Here is a 22322-nt window from a genome sequence, read left to right as displayed (position 1 = left end):
TGAGAAGCATCTTGCTCACTTTATTCTATGATTTCTAAGTGCTGTGCTAACTGTACACTAAAGAACCGTAAAATGATTGCTTTTTAAATTGTGTGGTCATTCAAAGATAGTGTGTCATATTTCAAAATGTTATTTTAAATTTATATTTATTATTATTAGAGATGAGGGTCTCACTATGTTGCCCAAACTCCTGGGATCAAAGAATCCTCCTGCCTCAGCCTCCCAAGCAGTAGGGACTATAGGCACACACAACTATGCCTAAATGTATATTGTATTTTAAAAATCAGTTTACAAGGCTGGGCGCGGTGGCTCACGCCTGTAATCCCAGCATTTTGGGAGGCCAAGGCGGGTGGATCATGAGGTCAGGAGTTTGAGACCAGCCAGACCAACATGGTGAAACCCCGTCTCTACTAAAAATACAAAAATTAGCCAGGCGTGGTGGCGGGTGCCTGTAATCCCAGCTATTCAGGAGGCTGAGGCAGGAGAATCGCTTGAACCGGGGAGGTGGAGCTTGCAGTGAGCCGAGATGGCACCAGTGCACTCCAGCCTGGGTGACAGAGCAAGACTCCTTCTCAAAAAAAAAAAAAAAAAAAAGGAAAAAGAAAAAATATCAGTTTATATACAACTCTTCAAATACTAATGGCACACAAGGATATACTTATGTTCTTTTCAAATAAACTACTCTTCAAATATCCTAATAGCACATCTTATTTCAGTATTACAATTTATATTAACTATCTATACATACATCTTTTTACATATACACATAGTTTATGTTTGTTTCACATATATTTACGTATACTTCACCCATCGCCCTACCTAGACTGAACAACACTTGAAAATACAGATCATGTGTTTTTCTTATTCTTCTTTTTTTTCCCCCTTGGCTTATAGCTTCTTACAAGACCTTGTAGAGTCTTGTAGAGTTACTCGCCTCATATATGGTAAGTAAGTGTTGTTTCCTGATTAAATGACCAGGAAAAACTCTTCAAATGTATAAAAGGTCATTGCAGCATCAGAACTGCAATTGTGCTTCCTCTATTGTGGACAAGAAATAATACTGCTAAGTGAAAGAAGAGAACAATCGGGTTAAATTTCAGGTAATACTTGCTAGCAGTTAGGTTATTGAAACACCTGTACAACAATTTGTATGGGACAGGAAGAAAGCAAACATCTATTGAGCATTTATGGTGCATGGAGCTTGTTATGCATTTGTTTTTATGGAATTCTCAAAGCAAGAATTAGAAAGTCCTTATCATTGTACTCATTTTACAGACAAGGAAATGAAAATTCAGAGGGACTACATAACTTGCCCATGTTCATTTAGCTAGAAAACGGTTAGAATTCAAACCCAGGTCTTCAGACTCCAAAGCTATTACAGTAGGCTGTCTCCAGCTTAGATGATGTTATAGCACCCAATAACATAATGTGAAGATAACATTTCTCTGTCTTGCAAGAAAGTTTTTAGAAAAAGTCTTTTGGCTTGGATTTTTTTTTTTCAGTTGTGAATGCTTCCCAGTTTTTCCCATGTTCCTCCATAATAGCCCCCATGTTTCTAGAAGAAAATTTAATGTCAGTAATTAATCTCTATAAAATGTCTTAATTTCACAAAGTACATTTTATTTTAGCCAGAAGACAAGGAGCAGGATCCAGGATAGCAAGTAATAAAGTACCCCCCTATACCCTGCCAACTTAAAGCCCCTTGACACATTCTACAACATGGATGAACCTTGAAAATATGCTAAGTGACATAAGCCAGATACAGAAAGACAAATTTGTATGATTCCACTTACATGACATACCTAGAATAGGCCAATTCATGGAGACAGAAAGTAGATAAGAGGTTACTAGGGGCTAGGGAAGTGTGGGGAAGGAAGATGGGCAGTTATTGTTCAGTGGGTCCACAGCTTCCCTTAGGGATGATAGAGAAGTTCTGGAAATGGATGGCGGTGATGGTGGCGCAACTATATGAATGTACTTAATGCTAATAAGCTGTATACTTAAGGAGGGTTAAGATGGTAAATTTTATGTTTTGTGTATTTTACCACAATAAAAATATGACCAAAAATGGAAATATACAGATGACTATAGTATGACTGTAATACTATATAAGGGCCATAAAAACAAAGCATATCATAGGCAATTGCAGTAGGGATAAATAATGAATTAAGAAATGGAGCTGCATACACACACAAAGGCACCTTGACACTTTAGGAACTTGGTTGTGGATAAGCATGATAAATGGTACACTTCTCTCACACTAAGAGGGAAAGCCTCTGTTCTATCAGGGTTCTATGAAAATTTTGTGTCTTTTTTTTGTTGCCCAGCCTGGAGTGCAGTGGCATGGTCACAGCTAACAGCAGCCTCGACTTCCCTGGGCTCAAGTGATCCTCCCATCTCAGCCTCCTGAATAGCTGGGACTAAGGTGTGCGCCACACAGCCCACTCATTTTTGTTTTTGTAGAGATGGGGTTTCGCCATGTTGCCCCCCAGGCTGGTCTCGAACTCCTGGGCTCAAAGCAGTCCCAAAGTGCTGGGATTACAGGCATGAGCCACTGCACCCAGCTGAAAATTCTGTGTCTTATTTTCAGTTGACAAAGATCCAGGGCCAAATATATGGTAGCATTAGAACTGGAGGTAGCAAGGTAGGGGCATGTCTGAGTAGTAACGGCAGAAATAGCCCTGGGAGGTTAAGACAATAATAATGACAGGGAGCAGGAGACCTGAACATCATTCAGTGAGCTGAATTCATGGGCTGCTATGGGGCAACAGGGAGTTTCCTGACCACACATTCCCAGGGTGCTTATAGCTGTGGCAAATGCTACAGTTTCTACAATCTTAATATATGGTTTAATATCTCAAAGCAGATGGACTGCTTCATTTGTCTGTAAGGCAAATTTGGTTCAAAACTTTAAATGCAGATATTTCATTTTCTTTAGAAGAATTCTTCTCCTACCTCCCAGATTTTCTCCAGCTGTTCAAGGATGTTGGAAACCCCAGGAAACAAAGGTTGACCCTGGAACATTTCAATAAAGATGCAGCCTGCACCCCTAGCAAAGGAAACAAGAGTAAATTGACACTTTGAAAGAAATCATACAAGCGAAACTGAACTACTAGAATTTCTCTTCCCAAGAAATATTTTAGGGAGAGTTAAATACAGACCACATGATATTAAAAGTCTTGGGCCAAAAAAAAAAGTCCCTATGTCAAAAAAAATAAGAACAGCCCACAGCTTTTTATTAAAATGGAATACCACGAGCAGCAGTTAGGAAAGCAGTAGAGTTAGCAAACATTTTAGATCATTCAAGCTCATTATCTGTTTTAGGAGAAGAGGGGAAAGTACTGTATCCCCAAATTTCATTTCATCCCCACTTTTCATTGAGTCTAAGATGCTATCATTGTAAGAAGCATCATTGGTTTTTTGCCATTAAGAAAAAAAAAATACAAGTTAAACTATGACATGATCAGAATGTTCATTTTATACTTATTGAATGGGCTGTTATAAATTTAATTAAATAGAGATTATTTTCTCATATAGCATACTTGTACATGAAAAAGAGAAACATTAAGCAAAATACATTGGTTTCGGTATTCCTAAAACTTATTCACATTCAGCATTTGACTCAGACTCTTTGATGTCTACACTTACCCATGTATCATCCTCTATATTAAGAATTTGATGATGCAGCATTTCTTAAAATAATCCATAAAAGAACAGAGAGTCATTGGTCCTGGGCACCTAAGCTGGCCTTGCAGTTATGTAGTGTTAGCTTACTTTTGACTCCTGCTTAAAGAATGTTGCTAAACATGTCTGATTTACTCCTTCTCCACAACCATTTGGTTCCTAGGAGTTAAAAAAAAATATTTAAAAAAAGGGCTTTTCTTTGCAGAATTTTCTTCCAAGTCGCTGACACCAATTCTGCAATTTTTTTTTTTTTTTTTTGGTGGAATCTTGGTCTGTTGCCCAGGCTGGAGTGCAGTGGTGTGATCTCAGCTCACTGCAACCTCCACCTCCCAGGTTCAAGTGATTCTCCTGACTTAGCCTACCAAGTAGCTGGGATTACAGGCACCTGCCACCATGCCTGGCTAATTTTTGTATTTTTAGTAGAAACGGGATTTCACCATCTTGGCCAGGCTGGTCTTGAATTCCTGACCTCAAGTGATCCACCCACCTCAGCTTCCCAAAGTGCTGGGATCACAGGTGTGAGCCACTGTGCCTGGCCATTCTGCAAGTTTTGATGCTGGCTCATTTGATGTTCACACATGTGCAATTCTAACTACAGTCACAACTGCAGCCTGGCTGACTTATATTGTTAGATGCTACTGATTATAAGGTGCATCCTCATTTAATGGGAAATGTTCATCTTTAAATAGATTAAACAGTGAAATGTAAATTTTCTTTCATACATGGTCAAGCTGAAGGATAATTACAGAGGGACAGGAAGGAGTTAAGATTTATTTTGCTAATGAATCTTAGCAAAAATCAGATTTTTATTCTCATAAATCTTTTGAGTGTTAAAAGTGGTTCAGGTGACTGATTACAGAGACTATCCCCATGGTCCCATACTTCTCTCTCTTTTTTTTTTTTTTTTTACCTCAAACCTCTTTCACTATACCACATAATTTTGCAAACTCTCTTAATCATTTTGCCATTTTTGTGTGGCATGATAAAGAATGAAATTTAAGTAAAACATTTTATCATAGATAATATTATTAAAAATTTATTATCAAGTTTATTTTAAAATATGGTCTTATAATATTATTCATATGTGTTTATTACATATGATATGTGTTTACATATTTGTACTTTTTCCATCTGACTGCAGACATATGGTCTTTTTTTTTTTTAATACAGATGGGGTTTCACCATGTTGTCCAGGCTGGTCTTGAAATTCTGGGCTCAAGCAATCTACCTGCCTAGGCCTCCCAAAATGCTAGGACTACAGATGTGAGCCACTGTGCCTGGCCTGAGAAACACTGTTTAGATTACTTTTCATTGATTGTGTAGGAGAAAACAGATTTCTTGACAATCAAATTTAAAAATTGCTTTGTGTCTGGTTTGGGAACAGAATACATATTAAAAGAAAGACTGAAATTTATTTGTATCTTATCCTGTAAAAATATACAAAAACCCTTTTCATAATCAAATATTTGGTTTTAGCTTAACTGACTGGCTTGTTCTTACAGTTTTGTTTAAAAAATGATATCAGACTGAGCTTTGCAAGCAGGTTTTTCCTCCATCAAGCAACAGGTTGTTTTTATTGCCAATTTTTTTTTTCTTTTTTTTGAGACAGGGTCTCACTCTGTCACTCAGGCTGGAGTACAGTGCTGCAATCTCAGCTCACTACAACCTCCACCTCCCAGGTTCAAGTGATTCTCCTGCCTCAGCCTCCCGAGTAACTGGGATTACAGGCATGCACCACCATGCCTGGCTAATTTTTGTATTTTTAGTACACAGAGGGTTTCACCATGTTGGCCAGGCTGGTCTCAAACTCTTGGCCTCAATTGATCCGCCTGCCTCAGTCTTCCAAAGTGCTGGAATTACAGGTGTGAGCCACCACACCCAGCCTTATTGCTGATTTTTAAAAAGCCAATTTGGATATAACAGCCCCATTTTATTCTTTTTCTTTTTTATTTTCTAATATTTTTATATAGAGATGGGATCTCACTATGTTGCCCAGGCTGGTCTTGAACTCCAAACCTCAAGCAATCCTCCTGCCTTGGCCTCCCAAAGTACTGGGATTACAGGTGTGAGCCACCACACGCTTGGCCTATTTTTTCTTTTCTACTGATTTTTGCTGTATAAGAAACATCTTGATATGTGACACAAGAATTTTGCTCAGATAAATGTAACTTATGAATTTGGTAAAGTATCTTGAGGTAAATTTGTAGAATTATTGTTATTTTAAAGTTCCTCATTAACTTGTACTTAAATATCCATGTTCTTTTTGTCTCCTGTCTTTAAAACAAGAGATACTAAGGGTATAAATGAAACAATATATGAAGGCAAATAAAAGTGATGGAAAACTGTCAAATGCTTAAAAACACCCTGGTTGCTAGCAATGGTCCACTAAGAGATAAGCCAGCTGAGAAACCTAGTTAGTGGGCACCACCAAATGCTCTCCAGCCTGCCCCCGTGACTTCTCCACATGCACTTTCTTGAAAGGCCTCAGACCATTTTGTTTTGAAGTAAAAATAAATACGTGTCTGTGTATATAAAATACATACATAATTGGGTTATTACTTGGTTATAAAATAGAAATGGAAATGTATTGGCTTTTAAAGGCATGAACTAACCCTCTATCCAGTTCCCAAACACCTTCCAGAAACCCCAGGAGCTCACAAACCACTAGAAGGATTGAAAACATTTTAAACAAGTTTCAAAAAATGACATTCCTAGGTTTAAACCTGTAATTCACTTTCTTTTCTCCCCCCAAAAGCCTTCCATTGCCTGGAAGAAGCTTGTTGCCTTTTCACGCTGTGTTTTCATACTTACAGCTATAGGGAACCAAGAAGTCATTTTGTAACACAATTCCTTAGTGTCCTTTATCTTCTGTACCACTAAACTTGTATACAAAATTATGTAAAATATATTGGCAAAAACTAGAGCATTCAGGCCATTATGTAAGTACCATAAAGTAACACAAGATGTTTGTGTTCCAGAGATAAAATGCCAATATTTGTTTTATATGGTTGAAATTCTCCATTTGCATTTTGGGGAAGGTTGAAACCTTTCTCATCTAACAAATCTAAGTCTAAGGTTACTCATTTATATACACACACACGCACACACACTATGTATATTGTGTGTGTGTATGTGTGCACTTGTGCAAACCTTTAGAACACTTATAAGACAAAATTCCTAAATCAATTTTATTTCAGTACATGGACTATCCATAGGTACTGTAAATATCAATGCATTGATAACAAAACAAGCCCACACTGTAAGTTTGAAAGGTGACAGATCTGTTCTAGGTGTAAGCATTGTAATCCTAGCACTTTGGGAGGCTGAGGCGGGCGGATCACGAGGTCAGTTCGAGACCAGCCTGGCCAACATGGTGAAACCGCATCTCTACTAAAAATACAAAAATTAGCCGGGTGTGGTGGTGTGTTCCTGTAATCCCAGCTACTCAGGAGGCTAAGGCAGGAGAATCACTTGAACCGGGGAGTTGGAGGTTGCAGTGAGCTGACATCGCACCACTGCACTCCAGCCTGGGCGACAGAGCCAGACTCCATCTAATAAAAAAAAAAAAAAACTATGCAATTTATCTTATTTTTTCATTTCTGTTCAGAACTGTTTTTTTTTAAAATTTGCTTCTTACCCTGAAGAATACAAGTCATGTGGCTATCATCTATTTTGCCCACCACAGACTATTCTTAAAGCAAACATTTTAAATATTCTGAACATTCAAGTCCAGATAGGGAAGCAGCTTCTATTTCCTTTTATTTTTCTGTTTTGTCCTTAAATCTTCATTCCTGGGGCTCCTCTTACCCTACATATCTTTAAGCTTCTCCGAGGATTTCTGCTCTGTGGAGATACCCATGCGGCAGCTCGTGTAGACGAAGGGGAAATTCATATGCAGGGAAGAAAAGACCTGGTGACATCAAACATTAAACCCTTCCAGAAGGGAGAGATGCGCTGGGTCATTTTATTGTTCCAGCTGTGGTTCTTCAGTCAAATTAGAGGAAACTGCTTACATGTTTTCTCCTCTTTCTGGTTCTCCTCCTACTTTTTCTCTATTCTGAGCATGAACAAATTCTTCCATAAGAGGGGGAAAGATTCCTCAGATTCCTTAGGCAATCCCTGGAGAAAAAAAATCCATCTCAGGAGCTTTAGGCTTTTTGGAGGTGCAAGGAGAATATCAAAATGTTGTTGGGAGAAATGAATCAGTATTTCATTTTTTACTGTTGAAGTTAATTCAGAATAACGTAATATATGGCAGTGACATGACATTCTCACTCGCTTTTCTCTAGACCACTCTTTTTATCTTTGGAAGTTTGCAGCGAGAAATGTGACAGTAAAGGATCTGTTAGGCGGAGACAACTTTCTCTAGTCCTAATACCAGCAGCTGCCTGAAACTGATACTGAATAGATGACCTTGTGTACTGAAATAAATGCTTCTTGAAAACTCAGTGTACTACAACATGGATGAACCTTGAAAACGTTATGCTAAGCAAAACAAGCTGGACACAGAAGAGGTATTGTAGGATTCCACTTATATATGAGGTACCAAGAATAGTCAAATTCATCAAGATAAAAAGTAGAATCATGGTTACCAGGGGCTAAGGAGAGGGGGTAATGGGAAATTATCATTTGATACGTGCAGAGTTTGAGTTTGGGATGATGAAAAGTTCTGGAGATGGACAGTGGTGACGGTTACACAATAATGTGAATGTACTGAATGCCACTGAATTGTACACCTGAAAATGGTGATGAATGGTAAATTTTATGTATATTTTAACACTATACAAAAAACTAAAAACCACATCATTTAATAATCCTAAAATATTGCATTTTTCTCACTAAAGTCACTAATGGAATCTTTTAAGGTCTGAAAAGGTAGCAGAAAGAGAGAGAAGAAAAGACATCGGAAGATGAGAGAATGTTGGTTGGGAGCTTTGGGAATAACCAATATGTCCTAGTTGCAAGTTTTCCATAATTAACTAGAGCCCCTGTTTATTTGCTCTGGCCCCCTACTGACACTGCTGCCACCAGGCCTCATTGTGAAGGAGAGGCTCTGCACTACAGGTTATAATTGGTTTCTTTAAGACAAAGGCACTAATGCTCACCCAGTGTCATCTACCTCCTACAAAGGCATTCACTTTGGACCCTATGGGGTTGCATGGCCTAGCAGAATAGGATTATTCTGTCTTTTTCATTCTTTGTCAACTGGAAATCTTCTCCCTTCTCACTTCCCTTCTTATCACTCTGAAAAGAAAAAGAAAAAAGTGGGAGGAGAGGGATCTCAGTGTAAACACCCAAGGTGTAGCAATTACTTTGAGGTTAAACAAATATAGTGAGCTCAATGGAAGATGCATATTGTTCTATTTCTACATTACATTTTTCATTTTACCAGGCAAACAACAATCAAATGGAATGAATAAGAGTAATAACAATAATTTTAACTTATAACTGCATTTTTATATTGTAAGTGTCATTGTTGCTCATGGTTAAATTCATGAAACACTTATCCATGGAACAACATACACTTTTGTGTATGCGGTGAAAAGGTAAGAGATATAGGTTGGTGCAAAGCAATTATGGTTTTGCCATTACTTTTAATGGCAAAAACTGCAATTACTTTTGCACCAACCTAATACATAGTTTAAGAGAGACTTAAAGAACTGGTAGATGAGCTGAAGAAATTACCCAGAATGCATCACAGAAAGTTAAGGAAATGGAAAATATGAAGGAGAGAAGAGAAATGGATAACAGAAGAATGTGGTCTAATAGTCTTTCACTGGAGCTCTACAGAGAGAGAATAGAATAGAGTCAATATTCAAAAAGAAAATGGCTGATGAAAGACATGAATTCATAAATGGAAGAAACACAAGATATACCAAGCAGGGTAAGTAAAAAGAAATCCACACTAGACACCTCCTAGAGAAAACTGCATAATTATAAAGGCAAAGAAAAAAGTCTTTAAAACATCCAGAGAAAATGAGATCACCTGCAAAAGGAAGATAATAAGGCTAAAAGCAAACTCCTCGACAGCAACAATGGAAGACAAGGAAGGGGAATGACATCTTCAAAGTTCTGAGAGAAAATAACTGTCAGTCTAGAATCACATCCCCAACAAAACCACCTTTCAATAATTAGGGTTTATCTTCTGAAAACCAAAACAGAGAATTTGCCACCAGCAGGCCTACACACACACACACACACACACACACATGCACACACACAAAACAAAACACTCTAAAAGATGTATTCCAGGAGAAAGGAAAATTATTCTGAAAGTGGTAACTAAAGTGTACAAAGGAATAATGAGCAGTCTTAAATTTATTTGCACTTAATGAAAATAGTTTCAAAGCATATAAAGCAAAAGTGGATAGAATTCTGACAAATCAACAATATAGTGAATGAGCTCAACACACCTTTCATTGGTAGGTTAAACAGACGAAAATAATATAAAGAAGATTTGGATAATACAATTAGCAACCTTGAATTTTTGAACATATATAAAAACGGGTACTTGGCCAGGCGCGGTGGCTCATGCCTGTAATCCCAGCACTTTGGGAGGCCGATGTGGGCGGATCACCTGACATCTAAAGTTCGAGACCAGCCTGGACAACATAGTGAAACCCCGTCTCTACTAAAACTACAAAAATTAGCCGGGTGTGATGGTGTGCTCCTGTAATCCCAGCTACTTGGGAGGTTAAGGCAGGAGAATCGCTTGAACCCAGGAGGTGAAGATTGCAGTGAGCCAAGGTTGAGTCACTGCATTCCAGCTATGGAGACAGAGTGAGACTCTGTCTCAAAAAAAAAAAAAAAAAAAAAAAACAAAACCAGCAGCACTCAACAATTGGGCGGACACACACATTCTTCTCAAACACACATGAAGAAATTACAAACACTGATCACATATTAGGCTAGTGCTGTCTTACACTAACTTTGATGAAACAGTAAGGATTTCGCAATTTGGAGGCAACTTTTAATCTTGAAATAATTTCAAACTTATAGAAAAGTTGCAGCAGTATAAAGAACTCCCTTATATCCCCCAAACAGATTCATCCATTGCCAATATTTTGTTACTTTTGTTTCGTTATTTTATCTATCTGTCTGTCTGTCTGTCTATATCTTTTCTGAAGCATTAGGGAGTAAATTATAGATATTATGACTCTTCATCCCTAAATAATTATGTTGGTATTTTCTGAGAACCAAAGTATCCTCTTACATAACAACAGTGCAATTATCAAAATCAGGAAATTTAACATTCATCCAATACCCCTATCTAATCCACAGTCCCTATTGAAATTTCACCTATAGTCCCTACAGTATTCTTTAGAGCACCATCTCCCCCAAGATCCAATCTAGGACCATGCATTACATTTAGTTGGCAGGTTTCTGGAGTCTCCTTTAATCTGGAACAGTTCCTTAGTCTTTATCTTTTAAAATCTTGACACTTCTAATAAGTACAGGTCAGTTACTCTGTAGAATGTCCCTTAAACTAGGTTTATCTGATGTATACCCATGAAGAAGATGAATAGGCTGGGAGACTTGGCCTACAAGGTATCAAGTATTATTGCAAAGCTATAGACATTTTAAAAAAACTGAAATATTCACTAACAGAAAATAAAGTATAGCTAAACAGATCAACACGGATGAATCTTAGAAACATGTAACATATTGAAGGAAACAAAGCCAAGTCACAGAAGACTAAAAGCAATATAACATCATGGCTGAGGCAGGAGAATGGCGTGAACCTGGGAGGCGGAGATTGCGGTAAGCCGAGATCACACCACTGCACTCCAGCCTGGGCGACAGAGCGAGACTCCATCTCAAAAAAAAAAAAAAACCCTCAAAATCAATTAAAACAAAAAAAATTCTTTAGAATACCTCTAAAATGTAAAAGGATTATTTTTAAAAAGATATAAGAGAATACTGATAAAAAAAAGAAAAAAAAATCAGGTGGAAGGCCTTCTTAGTGGAGGGGCAGGTTGATGGGAAAGGGACACAGTTGATAGGACAGTACAGATTATGTTCTAGTTGTTACACTGGGTAGCAGGTTATGAAGTTCACGTTATTAAGCTTCTTAATTGGTTGGGCACGGTGGCTTATACCTGTAATCCCAGCACTTGAGAGGCCAAGGCAGGAGGATCTCTTGAAGCCAGGAGTTTGAGACCAGTATGGGCAACAAAGTGAGACTCTGTCTCTACATTTTTTTTTTTTAATTAGCCAGGTATGGTGGCACACACCTGTATTCCCAGCTACTCAGGAGGCTGAGGCAGGAGGATCACTTAAGCCCAGGAGTTGGAGGCTGCAGTGAGACAATCTCACCTCTGTACTCCAGCCTGGGCAACCAAGGGAGACCCTGTCTCTGAAAGTAAATTAAGCTTCTTAATCTACATCGGCTTTCTTAATCTTGATACTACAGACGTTTTGGGTTGGATAAATCTTTGTTGCAGGGGGCTGTCCTCTGCACTGTAGGATGTTTAGCAGCATCCCTGGTCTCTACCCACTAGATGCCAGTGCTACCCCCCACCACCCCACCCCCAGCTGTGAAAACAAAAAATGTTTCCAGACATTGCCAAATGTCCCCTGCAGAGCAAAATTGCTCCCTGGTTGAGAATCACTGATCTACATATATGTTACATATACTCTTGAATGTTTTAAATATTCCATAATAAAATATAGTTTAAAATTGATGGGTAGAAGTTTCACTCTGTCTGTGAAACATAATCAGGAAGACATCATTAAGAGCTGAGTAAGCCAGAGCCTGCCAGAGTCCTTTGAAGTGACAGTGCTGAGCGGTGTGAGCTGACAGTTTCAGGAGGGTTTTGACTAGCAGATGATATTTCTATAAATTGTACCGGGTATCAGAAATCAATGACTCTACATTGGAGAAAAATGTCTGCAACCTTTCTTAATTCTTTGGGAGATCTAAAAGCTTAGTTTAGCCTTTTAGGACACCATTTAATTTTTTAAAATCAATTATGGATTTTTGAAAATGGGGCTTTGTGTTTTTATATAAACGCTTTCTTCCAAGGTACTGAAAGAGATTCATATATTTCATTACCTTTGGGGAGTTGTCTATGTCTGTAAAGTCATCACATATCTAACAGTGGCCCCCAAATGACTGGGAGGTCTCCAGGAATATGATCCAGAGAAAATAACACTGCCATTCTAGGATGATGAGTGTCTGAGAGCCCATGCTCACTATTGTACCCCATTAACCTTAGAGCCTCCCCAACTCTGTGGCTTTACTTGATAGCACCTATCTGGATTCCTTCCTTCATTCCTTCCTCCCTCCCCACCTCTCCCCCCCTCCCCTTTTCCCCCCCTCCCTCTCCTTCTCTTTTCCTCTCTCCCTCTCTCTCTCTCTCTCTCTCTCTCTCTGTCTCTTTCTTTCTTTCAGACGGGGTCTCGCTCTGTAACCCAGGCTGGATTGCAGGGGTACCATCAAGACTCACTGCAGCCTCAATTTCTCAGGCTCAGGAGATCCTCCTACTTCAGCCTCCTGAAGTGTTTAATTAGCCGTCACACCTGACTAATTTTTTAAAAACAATGTAGAGACAGCATCTCACTGTGCTACCCAGGCTGGTCTTAACTGGGCTGAAGCAATCGATCCTCCAGCCTTGGTCTCCCAAAGCGCTGTGATTACAGGCATGAGCCGGCAAGCCCAGCCACCTATTTGGTTCTTATATTTGTACTACAGTTCCATTTAACTCAGATGGAGAGAGTTTATTATCTTCATTTTTAAAAATGGAGAAACATAGACACAGAGAGGATACATGACTTTTTCAAGATAACAGAATCCAGACTTAATTGATTAGAAATCAAACTGGCATGAAAATCAGGTGTCTTGAAGCTTGGTCTTTATGCTTTTTTTTTTTTCCCTAAACCAGGCTCTGAACGACATTTGGACATGTGTGAGTATGTTCATGCAGATGTGTGTGCATGCACATGCACGTGTGCACACATCTGTGTGTCTGTGGTTTGGGGATGTATGTTTGTTTCTCTGAGGATAAGGTGTCAAGGAGGAGACAAGGCAAAGGATTAAAGAGAGGAGCTAGGAAGAAAGGCATGAAAGAAAGAGCATGAGATTGCCAGCGTGCAGTGGTGCAACCCCATAGTCCCAGCTACTCAAGAGGCTGAAGTGGGAGGACTGCTTCAGCCCGGGAACTCAAGACCAGCCTGGACAATATAGTGAGACCCCAATCTCAAAAAATAAAATAAAATAAAATAAAAAGAAAGAGTGTTGGATTCAGAAGATGCCTTGGGCAAGAACTCTGTGGGTCTCAGTTCAACAGTAAACGGTTATAGAATAATTGCAAGAATCTTATACAAATATTAGTATTTTTTTAGTAGAGCTACTCAGGAGGCTGAGGCAGGAGAATCGCTCGAATCTGGGAGGCGGAGGTTGCAGTGAGCCGAGATCGCACCACTGCACTCCAGCCTGGGCAATAGAGCGAGACTCCATCTTAAAAAAAAAAAAAATATATATATATATATATATATATATGTGATCGTCATTTTTAGAATTATTATTAAACTATAATGTAGATGATAAAGCAACCCTCGTGAGTAGGATGACTCACATTTTCTCCATTTTCTTGGCACCACTCTTACCATATGTCCAGCTCAGAGGAATATTCAGTGGCTCCCAGCAAAGCATCAGGGGGCCGGTACCAGAGGGTCACAACTTCTGAAGAGTATGTCTGGCTGGGAATGGACTTGGCCCGGGCAAGACCTGTCCAAAAGGGAAAAGCATAAAACCCATTGTTCTGGACCTTGGCTTGCACCATGATGCACTGGACCAGGGTAAACACCATTAAAAAAAATAACACACAAACTTTAGGTGCTTTTAGTAGAACTAATCACTATCTTGACTCTTGTCTATCACTTCATCAAGTGAATTTCTCAAATTTTGGCCTGCTTTGCAGCTAGATGTGGCCTTCTTGGCAGCTGAGTGTGGTCAGGTGACTAAGTTCTTGCCTATATGATACGAACAGAGGTGATGTGTGAACTTCCAGATTATGCATTAGTGGAGGGGTTAAGGGTTCTGCTTCCCTTTTCTCCTTCCTCCGGGCTGTGATGAGCAGGAGGTGGCAGCCATCTTGAAACATACAACTGGGGATGGAGGAGTCACGTGACAGAAGCAGCCTGGGCCAAGATAGCATGGGGCCACCATACATGCTCTGCCTGCTTAGGTCAGGACTGTGATGCGAGAGAAAGTTAAGTTTCTAGTATGTTATACCTCTGTAATTTTGGGTCTCTGTAACAGAAACTGAGCTGTTCATGACTAACATGGCCACCTTCCGTTTTGGCACTCCAGGAAAGCCCAGTTTAGTAGATAAACGGTAGGGACTGTTCATCCAAATTAATTAGTTTGGTAGGACCTTAGATGAATTTCTAAGTACTGGTCTGCAAAATGAGTCTTTCTGTCAGTCGGCTGTTTATCTCACAGAATTGCATGATCTATTGTTGGGAAAAACTTCAATAGATGAGTTTGCTATTGTGGAGAATTGATAAACAAGTATCTGTTAAATGCTTACATGTCAGGATAAAAGCTGCCATCTCAGAATAAATACTGCAGTGATAGTATCACCATTTGGCATCTGCCAAACAGAGAAGAGTGGTTCCTTAGCTCACATAGAGCCAGTTTTTCAACAAGTACTTATTAAGCACCTACTATGGTACCAGGCACTAGGGATAAAATGATAAGCAAAAACAAACCCAGGCTGCCCTCATTATGCTTACAGTCCAGTTGAGACAAAATCATCACGCAAATCTATATATATTTCTGTGTGTGGGTGTGCTCACACATGTGTGTATATTTGTATGTATGCATATATGTATTTATGTGTGTGAATATAATTATAAACTGCAATAAGTGCTAAAATGGAAGGATACAGTGATACCTAGAGGAAATCTGCTTCACTTTAATGGGAATAAAACTTTGCATCTCACACTTACATAAAGAAAGTAGGAGAGCAGGAACAAGTGTCCTGGAGTCTCCATCCTGACAGGAGTCCATGCTACAATCTGGGGTTAGCCTCTTTATCATCTTGGGATAATCTCGATCTATTCCAATATAATTTGTATATTCACTTAGATTTAGGAAAACTTACTAAGTACAGTTTACTCTACCAATGTCTCTATATCAAAACTGGCAGTGGGGCAGCAGGGGTGCCCAGCTTTTGGCCATCTGACTAAACTGGGACTTGGTGGAATCCTAGAAAGCTACCAATCCCTCCCTGTTTCATGCCTCACACTTCCTTTATGGTAGTTTGATATCCTCACAAAACATCATGTTCTCGGGCCTCCAGTTTTCAAAGGCCAGGCCCAGTCAACGCTTAAACAAGTGCACACAAAAGCATCATTGTTCACAGCCCAGAATGAGCCCCGAGGGGCGACTTACCAAAATCAGCCAGTTTGAGCTCTCCCAGGTGACTGATGAGTAAGTTCTGAGGTTTCAGGTCCCTGTGAAGAACGTGTTGGTGGTGGATGTACGCCAGGCCCCGCAAAAGTTGAAACATGAAAAGCTGGAAGGAAGAAACACTATCCATAAGGAGATTTGAGCCACCACTTGCTGATTTTGCCTCTAAATCAAAAACAGTCATCTCAAAGAATATAGTAAAAGTGTCTCTTGAGAGACCAAAAAAAAAAAGAAGAAGAAGAAGAAGAAGAAGAAGATTTTTACATTCAGAGCGGGAAGAAAAAGGACAAGGAAAGTCAAGTAACTAGACTGTGTCCTAAACAAAGGGATTCTGGCTTTTCCTGACATCTCATTTTTTTGATACTGAAGGAATTACCCTTCTTTAAAAATCTAAAGTGAAACTTTGAAGTTTCCTTTGGAACACTAGTTATTGATTTAGATGTGAAAGATTTAATTTTTCTCCCCACCGATGGACTTGGCATGTAAGATCAAAGTTGACCTGGAAATGATATTCTAAAGTTTACAACTGCTTAAGTTTTCCAGGCTCTCCGATATGAAACCCTTTTAAAAACACAACACAAGGAGACCACACTAAAAAATATATCTTTAGATGGTATTAGAAAATAAAGAAATCTTTATCTTTTTAAAGCTATTTTTAAAGTCTTAAATTCAAAGTTGAAAACAAGGGAAATACACAGTACAGATGAAAAGGGAAGAGAGACCAAAAGAAGTTAGACCCATCCCCTCAAAAAAAAATCAAAAAAGAATAAGGAATAAATTATAGGGGGGAGAAGGGGGAAAGGGTAAATGGTAGTGGTGGAGAAATAAAAGGGAAAAATACATTCTGAGCCCCAATTTAAAAATGTTTCATGTGGTTATGAGGCACAGAAACCAAAGCCATTACTAGGTTCCCATCACTACAGAAACTTATGGGAAAAAAAGAATGCTTAGTATTCCAAGTATCTTTTGCTATTTTCCAGTGCCATTGGCAATTGAGAATTCAAACACCAACATCAGTATTTACAAAGACCTATGTCAACTGAGAACATGTTCTGGCAGTTCAGAAAGGAAGGGCCAGGTCCAGCATTCCTGGGACATGGGCAAAATGGCAGATGCAGAGTTACGTGGATTAATCCTCTTTTTCAACAGCATCTTAGAAAGCTAGGACCTTCAGAGATGCTAGGACCAGTATTGACCTAACAAAGACCTGGAGACATTGGAGCCAAATGGTCCAATGGAAGCAGGAGCATGGCGAGTTTACCTACCATAGCATACCTGCAGCTGTGCAGGTTTCATGTAGCTACCACATCAGGTTCATAAACCATTTAAGAATTTTAAAAATTTCTTATGACTCCTAGTTCAAATGTTAACTGGTTCTATGAATCTTCCCAGCATTTTCTCTTCCTGGTGCTTCAAATATACACACATTATTCATTTTACCATTCACCAAGCCACGAAGCTTCCATAGCACAAAATTCCTACACTGACATTTAAACCTTCTGATTGGTTATAAATATAAACGTTCATGGAAAAGATAATACAAACAACCAGCTTAAATTCCAGGTAAAAGACAAGAAGATACGATAGTATGTGCTTAAAAATACGTTTTTCAGACTGGCCCAGTGGCTCACGCCTATAATCCCAGCACTTTGGGAGGCTGAAGCGAGTGGATCACCTGAGGTCAGGAGTTCTACACCAGCCTGGCCAATGTGGTGAAACTCCATCTCTACTAAAAATACAAAAATTAGCCAGGTGTGGTGGCATATGCTTATAATCCCAGCTACTCGGGAGGCTGAGGCAGGAGAATTGCTTGAACCTGGAAGGCAGAGGTTGCAGTGAGCCAGGATTGCGCCACTGCACTCCAGCCTGGGTGGCAGAGCAAGACTCCATCTCAAAAAAAAAAAAAATGTTTTTCATTATGCAGGACCAGGGAAAGAGGAAGATGAAGACAGGTAGATAGAAGACAGGAAGCTGGTGACCAGTGAGGGATACAGCCGTTGGAATAGCATGCTTATCCTCAGTTTACAGAGAAAACCAGGGCTCAATGTAACTTTAAAAACATGTCTAGGAAGAGTCAGAGCCAAGACTCAAATTCAGACTTGTCTGACTCCACTATACCATCCTGAGAAACTAGAGAAAAGACAGAAAATGAAAACATGACAGGGAAGGAGAGAGCCAGCTGGCTGAGTCAGAGAGAGCTTCTTAGTAGGTCAGCTTGAAATTCCTTTTATGTCCCAAGTGTAGACTATTTTCACTAATTAGCCACAGTCCCTTCCCAACTTCTTGCCATTCAACCCCTTTCCTCTCTGCCAGATACGTCTACGGGCATTTGTAAGTGGTAAAGCACTGCGGCATTAAGGTATGGTATTTTATAACCACATTTCTCAAAACTGCAGTCTGTGCTGACAAACCTCACCACCCACTCACCCTTTCATCCCTTCCAACCTGGATTCTTCCTTCAACACTGCAGAAACTTCACCAGTTATTGCATCCTAACATAACCAAATATGATGGTGTCTCCACAGTTCAACATCAGCCAGATCGTGGGTGACTCTTTCCAGAAAGCCTTCCCAGATCCCAGGAGTTAGACCTGTTTCCAACTCAATAAGTTTTGGGGGAACAAAATAATTCCATTGAACTAGTGCCATCTGGGCCAGGAGTTACTCAAAAACCAATGAGATCCATTAGCCAACTCCTTATAGGGAAGCCTGAGTCCTTCCATCCCCCCTGGAATCCCTGGGACTCATTCTACTAGAAATCTGAAACAAGATAACCTCACTAGGATTCCCACCCTGTCTTCCTTGGTCACAACTCAAAATATATGCCTCTGACTATTCCTTTTCCTCCCAACACACTCATCTCCATTCTGCTCTGTGCTTCCTCTGTTTAGCCTCGTATCTATTTCTCCTCTCTCTCCCAAACATTTTCACTGTTTACTCTCCATTCTTCAATCCTGCTTTAAAAACTACCTAAAAGCTAACCTCTGGTGAATTTCCTTCCGGCTCCTTTCCTTAAATGAGACCTTGAGCTCACTGCTTCCCTATAATATTCTCAAGTGGATGTTAGTTTTTCTATAACTTCCTCATACCTTTGACCACTGACAAGTGTCATAAGCTGCCTCCCTTTTCCCCACTACCACTTCAAAACCACTACTTCTCTACTTTTAAGTAAAACTCCCTGTCCCTTGGATTTTAATGCCATCCAGCCACATCTTCCATTACTCTTCTTTTAGCAGTCATTCACTGAACTCTCAATCACTCTCTGTCATTCACTGAAGATGTGGGCACTTGGATCACAGCTGTTGACTCCATGACATTAGTGCCCATGAGAACAGCTCTAACCAACCTCAGCTCCAATGATCTGCTTCTCCAATCCACTTCAGACACTAACTCCCGTGGTCACACACTAGATCTTGCCATTGTATGGAACTGTTTGTCCTCTGAAATACAAAATTCATCCCCCTATAAAAATGCTTTTGCAATGATTGTGTCATTCACGATGTTTTTTAACATGGTTTCCCATGACTTTTCTTACGAAACCCAATGGATACCTCTTATTCCTTATCTTTGCAGCATTTGGCATCATAGACCATGCCTGCCTTCCTGAGGCACTCTCTTCTTTTGGTTCCACAATCTCCTAATTTTTCTTCTACCCCTCTGGCTGTTCTTTTTATAGGTTCTACTTCTACTAATATCTAATATATTGATATTCTGGCCAGGCGCACGGACTCACACGTGTAATCCCAGAACTTTGGGAGGCCAAGGCAGGAGGATTGCTTGAGTCCAGGAGTTCGAGACCAGCCTGGGCAACATAGCAAGACCCCATCTCTATAAAAAATAAAAATAGTCCAGGCACGGTGGCTCATACCTGTAATCCCAGTACTTTGGAAGGCCAAGGCAGGTGGATCACTTAAGGTCAGAAGTTCAAGACCAGCCTGGCCAACATGGTGAAACCCCATCTCTACTAAAAACACAAAAATTAGTCAGGCGAGGTGGTGGGTGCCTGTAGTCCCAGCTACTTGAGAGGCTGAGGCAGGAGGCTCGCTTGAACCCAGGAAGCGGAGGTTTCTGTGAGCTGAGATTGTGCCACTGCACTCCAGCCTGGGCAACAGAGCGAGACTCCCATCCAAAAATAAATAAATAAAAATAAAATTAAAAAATAAAACATAATAAATAATAACATATTGATATTCTTAGGGTTCCATCTTTGATATTCTGTTATCACTCTACACATGCTCCCTTAGCTATCTTACCCACTGACAGTGCTCTAATGAACAATTGTATTCTGATGATTTCAAAATCTTTATCTCCAACTCAGATTGCCTTTCTACTTTAGGCCCACACAGTCTGGAGTTCGCCTGTACATCCCATAATCACTTCAAACTTAGCATGTCTAAAACACAATTCATGGTATCTCTCCAAAATAAATTTTTCTTTCTGACTGTCTATCACTGTGAATGGCACCATCATCCATTTTAATACTCAGATCCAGAAAAAAATATCGCTGACTCTTGTTTTTCCCATCAGTTCCGGTTAAGTAATTGGTCTCTTATCTGTCCACTTTCTCCCACCATCATCTCACATCTGTACCACTGTGGTTCTGATTAACCTCACTGTCAAGGCTGGAACCTTAACAGACATCAGCATTCATGGAATGAGTAGAGGGAGAGAAGTTTTCTGTGTAAGGGGAGAGAGGTAGAAGAAAACAAGGAGAAAGTAGGGTCAAGGGAATATAACATTTCAAAAAAAAAGTATTGCCCTCATTCCAATCTACTCACCACACTGTCATCAGTGTAAGCTTTATGAAAAGAAAATCTGAATTTATCACCTCTTTGTTTAAAACCATTTAATGGCGCCTGACATAAAATAGCACAACTGTGATATTGTGAAATATATATTCGATCTTCAACTAAATTCCTGACAGCCAACTCCTAAAATCCTTAGAATCTCCAAAGTGATGTCTTTTTGTAGAGTTGACTGATAGCTGGCAGACCATTGGGTAGCTTTAGGATAGGGACTGGTCACTGGAAAGACCAAGGCATGATTAGGGAGGGGAGAGGGGCTGAAGGTTAAGTTGATCACCAGTAGCCAATAGTTTAATAAATCATGCCTACACAATGAAGCCTCTGCAAAACCCAGAAAGATTAGGTTACAGAGACCTTCTGGATAGCTGAACTCTCATGGAGGCTTCTGGAGGGTGGCTTGCCTGGGATGGGCATGGATGCTTTGTGCCCCTTCTCACATTCACTGATGCCTCCACCTTGGAGAACTCATCCCTACTCCCACCTGCTTTGATTTGGATAACCTCTTCCTTTGTGCCTCCATATACCCACAATAAATTCCTTTATTTATTAGTGTGTCCCTTACAAATCCACAAGGTCAATGCAGTCAAGAATATGACTTTTAGCTGTGTTCCTGATGCTTGTAATACTGTCCACCATGCCTTCCTTCTTGAAATTGCTTCTTCCCTTGACTTCCATGACAGTGTGTATTTTTTTCCAGATGCTCTACATTCCTACAAGCTACTTCCCTTCGTTCCTTAATTTCCTGTTCCTCTTCTCATCCCAAAAGGCAAAAGTCTCATCATCAGTCCTCCTCTCTTTGTGTATTTGCTCTTTTGGTTGCCTACTCCTTGTCTTCTAAACTCTATGTGCTGATGACCCTCAGATCTACACATCGAGCTCACAGCTCCCTTCTGAGCACAGATTTCCTTTTAGGTTGCCTACTGCTCATTTCCCTTTGGAGATCCTGTCTCACCTGGGACCTCAACACGTCTGAAACAGGACTCCTCCTCTTTCTCTCCAAATCAACTTCTTCTCCTATTTCTGTTAACAGAGCTACAATTCTCCTCGTCAGTCAAACTCAAAACCAGTTATGTTTGGCCCCATCCTTTCCTCCCTCATGCTCACATTACCAAGAGGTGAACTCTTCTTTGTTATTAATTTTCACATTCCTCTCCATTCTTATTGTCACTACCATAATATCAGCCTTGATTACTAATTGCTAACTAGATCCTTGCTGCTCAGTGCTTGGCTGTTGACCAGCACCATCTGCATCAGCTTGGCTCATGTTAGAATGCAGAGGCTCAGGCTTAAACCCAGACTTGTTGAGTCAGGTTCCCAGTCACTTGTCTGCCACTGAAGTTTGAGAAGCACTAGGCCAGGCTACATCAATAGACTCTTTGGCTCACACCTGTAATTCCAGCACTTTGGGAGGCCGAG

At 39.9% G+C, this 22322-nt stretch overlaps 1 protein-coding gene across 1 annotated transcript in view; it reads right to left on the bottom strand.

The window, feature by feature from the left end:
• The window catches only part of CDK15 (cyclin dependent kinase 15), a 96077-nt gene that overhangs the window by 45642 nt on the left and 28113 nt on the right, over positions 1-22322 (bottom strand). The window contains exons 8-10 of the mRNA XM_063647801.1: positions 16085-16208; positions 14293-14413; positions 2956-3049 (exon numbers count right to left, since the gene is read on the bottom strand). Coding sequence (XP_063503871.1) covers positions 2956-3049; positions 14293-14413; positions 16085-16208 — 339 coding nt within the window. The remainder of the gene's footprint in view (positions 1-2955; positions 3050-14292; positions 14414-16084; positions 16209-22322) is intronic.

Source organism: Pongo pygmaeus, chromosome 11 (genome assembly GCF_028885625.2).
Source record: "Pongo pygmaeus isolate AG05252 chromosome 11, NHGRI_mPonPyg2-v2.0_pri, whole genome shotgun sequence".
Lineage (NCBI taxonomy): Eukaryota > Metazoa > Chordata > Mammalia > Primates > Hominidae > Pongo > Pongo pygmaeus.
This window is presented reverse-complemented; position numbering and strand designations above follow the sequence as displayed.